The 5,697-nt window shown below is 33.2% G+C and overlaps 1 protein-coding gene across 1 annotated transcript; it reads right to left on the bottom strand.

Annotated features, from left to right (window-relative positions):
* Positions 1 to 455: 455 nt before the first annotated feature.
* Positions 456 to 5,113, bottom strand: LOC107301435 (myotubularin-related protein 13). The gene is made up of 4 exons (XM_015830660.1): positions 5,063 to 5,113; positions 4,216 to 4,411; positions 1,651 to 1,778; positions 456 to 635 (listed from the first exon to the last, which is right to left on the bottom strand). The coding sequence occupies exons 1-4, from the start codon at positions 5,111 to 5,113 to the stop codon at positions 456 to 458; spliced, it is 555 nt and encodes a 184-aa protein (XP_015686146.1).
* Positions 5,114 to 5,697: the final 584 nt, after the last annotated feature.

Genomic DNA, 5,697 nt, shown 5'->3' with positions numbered 1-5,697 from the left:
ATAATCAGAAATACAGAAGTGTGGGTTGATCACAGTAAATGCACTATTATTTTACTTGTTCATTTTCACCATAATTTCATTTTTATTTCAGGCATATGGCACTACCTCCTTTGTTAAAGCCTGGTATAAAATCGAAATCAACTAAAATTAAGAACATTTTCCCCCCTTTTTACAATCCTGTAGTTCCTAGTTGGGTAGAATCGGGGTGACTGGATAGAGCTCAGCATTTATTGGCCGGATACTCTTCCTGACACCTATGCTGAGTTTGTGGCAGACATCTTTTCTTTGCGCCCTGAGACAGAAACATCTGCCGCTACCTAGGATTGAACTCTCAAACTTCCGAGTAGGAGGCGAGCATCTTCACCACTAGGCCATCATGCCACTCTATATTTCTACACTAAAATATTAAAAGAATATTTCTAATAAATGTGACACATAAATAAAAGGGGAAATCATTACCGAAAGGAAGTGTTTTTCTCCTTTTGCTTTGGCAAGATGATCTGAGGTGCTGTTTGGCCAGCTGCAAAAGCAAAAGTACTGAAGATGGACTGAGGATAGCGAAACTTCATCAGCTGCTTCTTAAATATCTCCACAACTTCAGGGCTCACTTCCTCATCAAAAGCTACCTTGATCAGCTGCAAATAAAAAGATGTAATGAGAGAAAGTAAAGTATAAATACTGAAATATAAAAGATAAAGAGATTTTAGGATATTTGGCATTAGGGCAATAGAAAATAGTATTGCTAAGTTAAACATCATTGTAAGGTTTTAAATCTTAATATATCATTTTAAAAATACACTGCATGTAAATTAACAAGAATATGTTTTAAATATATCATTTTTAACATTTTTATAATTAATAACATTTAAACTTATAGTTAAAAGAAGCATTTAAGCTATACAGTAATATATTTTAGGTTTAGCAATATATTGTTTCAGGATTATGTATTATAATAGGACTATATTATTTCTCACCCACTTTTAAAAACCTATGTGTGGAGTGATACAATTGCATATGAAGGTTTAAGCACCTTGGATCAAATTGTATGTTTCAGTGTGAATCTAAGCGAACTATTTTCTTATTATGAATCTGTAGACAACTGAACATAAATAATAAGTAAGCATTCAAATTTGCTGGATTATGTGTCTTTAATATTGTATAATGTTGAAGTTGTCTCAGCTTCTGTTCCCCAGGGATTTACTGATTTGTCAGTGAATTCATTGACAATGATTCACAATTTGTCCAGTAGAACGTTATCTTTTGTGCTATAAACTAACTGTACTGTAACATAACAAAGGAAAAGAGATTCTTTTATTGCTTATTTTTCTTTTAAAATAAGTTTTATACTTCCCTTCTTTGGTCTCTTAATATATTTCTCTAATAAGTATCTCAGGAGAATGTTGTCAGTTCTGCTCAGGATGATAAGCTGGAGCAAAAAGGCAACAAAGAGCAGGCAGAAGTGTTTTGTGCAGTCAGGTGTCCACTTTCACAAATTTTTAAAAAACTACTTTGGCACATAACTCAATTAGTTTATATTCTTCTTTCTTATTCAAGATATCCAGAGTAGTTACAAAAGAAAGGCCTTTGAAATCAACAGGACTTTCAAAACAAGAATAATTCTGACCTATGAGGTTTTGATATTCTATTTACCTGAAAGGTAGCTGAGGTGATCTGCAGCCCTTCTTGCATACTTTGTTGAAGTTGGTTTTGGATGGTAATTTTCTTCTCCTTTGTTACTGAAGCAATAGGGAAGCTCCGAATAACTGTTTGTTCTCCAACTAAGAATATCAGGAGAGAAACATTGCATCATGGATCAAGTAAGGTAACTGGAAAGATATATTCATACATGAAGAAATCAGACCACATAAAAGGCCTATGGCGAAGCTAAAGGAATTAAAATCTCAAGGAAAGATAAATTACACCTAGTGTATTGATCTATTTTTTTTACCCTCCCCCATACTTCTAATGGTTGTACTGTTTTCTTAATATTTATTAAAAGAGTTTCTTTACTCTTTGAAAGAAATGTATTTATCAACAGACAAACCAGACAGGGTAGAATCAGGAATACTGATCCTTACTATTTCTATAACTTTACTGAGTTTTGTACCTGTACTGTTTTGATATTTCCTGCTGCCCAGAAGTAGCTATTTTTAGTCAGCTGAACTATACTTTCATCTAGCAGACAAGACAAGAAGAGACAACAAGAATAGTTGCTTATGGTATTTCCTGTCTCATGGGTCAAAATAATCTGTCTGGACATAGGGCTTCTGGCTTTGCTAAGTGAACTGTAGATGCAATTTTTAGTTCTACTTCAGGCAAAAAATATATTGCAGCAGCATTCCTCATAAAGATCATATATTTTATATTTCCTGCATTATTTTAAACAATTCTGCAAGGCCAGTGATGTCACCCTTGTTATTTGTTATATCTCAGAAACTGTCTTTTCCTGGCACATATTTGCTAAATAGTGAACATCAGACACAACCATGCCAGTAAAAACTATCCCTATTATTCTGAATGTAGAAATATTATTACACAGTTTCTCATTCTAAGCACTGGTGAAAAATATTGATGCATCACTTCTACCACTGTTTCCACGGTGTCTAGAAGTAATTGGAGTTTATTTTTATAAAACCCACAGAAACTGCACAATAGAATGTTTATCCTCAAAAAAGTACAGCTACATTTAAATAACAATAATGCTAATCAAGGAATGCTGTTATTTTTCTCATTTCTAAGATAAATGTTTTTGTGTTTGTTCACATTGCTTGTTCTCATGGCATTTTGAAATAGTATACTATTATTAATTCCCTTTTATAAAAAAAAATACCACTAGGGAGTGCAAGGAATCCTGGTGGATAGCACTCTGCCTAAATATTTAACATCAATTTCCTTGTTTTGTAATAAAAAATAAATCCCTTATCTTTTGAAGACATAAATATTAAGCTTTAATTTTATTTTAAATAATGTAACCAGACAAGATTTTTTAAAAAGCCATCTGTAAATGATCTGAATCATCATAAGGAAATACAATATATAAGTCTGAGAAGGAAGGAAATTACCAAGCCATTTTCTATTATCTTGATGTGTATTTAACTGTTATGAGATTAAAGAAATGGATGCTGGCTAACAACTATTAGTTCTAGAATCATATATTCACTTAAATAAGCATACGCTAGGAGATGGTGCTTCTTATTATGAAAGTGAAGTATCAAAAATGATTTTTGTTTGTGTGTATATGTGGGAGAGAGAGAAAAAGAACAAGAAAAGGGGAAAGAGAGAAAAATAAAATAAATAATCAACAGCACAGGAAAGAAGAAAACAATACATTCAATACACGCAAAAATGAACATACTAACTTAATACAGACCCAATAAAGATACAATCTAAAAGGGTAAAATATCCCCATGGGATTGAAAATATAATGATGTGACATTTACACATAGGCCTTCTTATTAGCACTAAGCAAGTCTCTTTTTTAAAATACTCATCAGCCTATCTTCATTTGGACAGAGCAGATGGAAGAGAGCTCTTGAAATGTATCTTATATTCTAAGATATACAAGGTTTAAAAGTGAGCACCAATGTTTTGAAACTCACTTGACGTCAATGACAGACTTATTTTAATAGTTAAAAAATGCATATACAGAAAACTATGCTGGTTTATGGCCATAGTAAATATCAAGCCCCAGTGTAATTAGACTAGTACTTAGTAATAATGGAATTCCACTAACCACAGAGTCAAACGATTCTAGATAGGGACAATTTTACTTTCAGGTCTTGCAAATCTATCACAGAATATCATAAATAGCATGTCCACTTTACAGTCAGAACATAATATACCTTATTACAAGAACACCTATACCAATTCTGCATTTAATTAACTGTAAGGGTTGCAGAAAGTTATCTTGAGTAAAACAGTCAGTTAAAAATCTTGATACAAATCTTACTTTTGTATGAATTTTATTTTAGAAGCAGTATAAATGGAATGTAGGATTGGAAGTTAGTTAATTTGAGTGTTTGTTTATTTATTTGATTGATTGATTAAAATTATGTGCCACCCATCTCGTCAGAGACAACTCTGTGTGGCTTGGAAACATTAAAACTAATATACATTAAAATAATAAAACAATAAATAACAACAATTAATAAATAAGTTAACCTTCCATGGCTACTGGAAAACATATTATTTTGACACTCATAACAAACATCATACCTAGTTGATCATGAGGGGTGCCTTTAAATATAACTCTGTATGTAGTAAGGAACAAAGCTCCTTCTGCAGGAAGAATATGAGGTCCTCCAAGCAATCCTCCAGTTGCCTCTTCTCTGCCATCAGGATCCAAGAGCACACGGAGACCTTCACACACAAACTCTTCCCCTGGCAGCAAATCTGGTCGTAGAATCTTGGGCTGAACCCAAAGGTATTTTTTTTTATTAAAAAAACCAACAACAAAAAACTTGCAACATAACAAATACAATATAACTTCAAATAATACATTTTGCCTATGATTATTGCAACAGCATTTTATAACAAATCTGGCAAAGTTAGTTTGAAGGAGCAGGACTGAATATTTTCTGCAAATTCAGTGTAGCCTAGGAAGATTTCCATTCAAGAGCAATTTTTTTTCTATAACCAGATTTTGCCTATTAAATTGGAAGAGATGCTCCACCTACAGAAAATTAATAATCCTCTGGGACAGGGTACTCATCTCCCTTTTTTATTTGATTCAAGAACCCTGTAAGAAGGGATAAATTATATTGGTTGGTCAATCACTGCTTCCCCACTCTTAGAATATTATAGATCTTTTATCATTATTCATGATCAGAAGTGAACAATTTACTCTTACGCTATAGGGATTAAGGATAAGGGAGAAAAGGTTTTGATTAGTTAATTACTCTTCCGTCTAAAGAAAAAGCTTTATTGGTTAAATTGCTCCTTGATTTAAAGCTGGGGTCACAGCAGATAATGGATGTTAAATCACCAGTGTACATAGAATAGCAGCTTGTTTTTACTTAGAGCTTTGGCTGAGCTACAGTATTTTCTCTGGTATGTATTTCACACAATTATAGAAAAGCTGCTTATCTGTTGAAATTATTAGTTTTCTAGGCATACTTCGAACTTTTCAAAGGTTATCAAATACGTTAGAAAAAAGGAAAGCTGAAGCTGTCAAACTGACTGTATTTCTCACAGCTATAAAGCAGAATAAGCAGCCTGAAATACTTGCCTTCTGTATTGGTGGCAACCTCCTACTTTCTCGATGGACAGCCTCCAGAGTCTCAATGTGCATGGCTACAATACCTAGGGAATAAATGCCACCCGAAATGAGCATAATACAGCAAGAATAAAACAAACTAACAAAACAGCTTATCCATTCTAAAACTTGCCTCCAGAAAACCCACTATAGTGACTAAAATTAGATTAACAAACTCTTCATTTTCACCTTAAAAGAACACACATGTATACAACTAAGGTATCTTTTCTGAGACAGAATAAATTATCTCCCTGAGAGGAGTTCAAGACAAGAACATGGTTCCTCATACCTGGTATCATACAATGAAGACTTCGGATGTGATCCTGTGTAACTCCACTTTCAGTACAAACCTTGTCTATGAATCTGGTAATGAAGCGCACCACAGCATTGGCAACATCATTATTTTCAGAATCTTCAAAACCACTTTCAGTATCATAGCTCTC

This window comes from Protobothrops mucrosquamatus, unplaced genomic scaffold (genome assembly GCF_001527695.2).
Source record: "Protobothrops mucrosquamatus isolate PMUCROS unplaced genomic scaffold, P.Mucros_1.0 scaffold12708, whole genome shotgun sequence".
Taxonomy (NCBI): domain Eukaryota; kingdom Metazoa; phylum Chordata; class Lepidosauria; order Squamata; family Viperidae; genus Protobothrops; species Protobothrops mucrosquamatus.
Note: the sequence above shows the minus strand (reverse complement) of the source record. Positions and strands in the feature narration are given on the sequence as shown.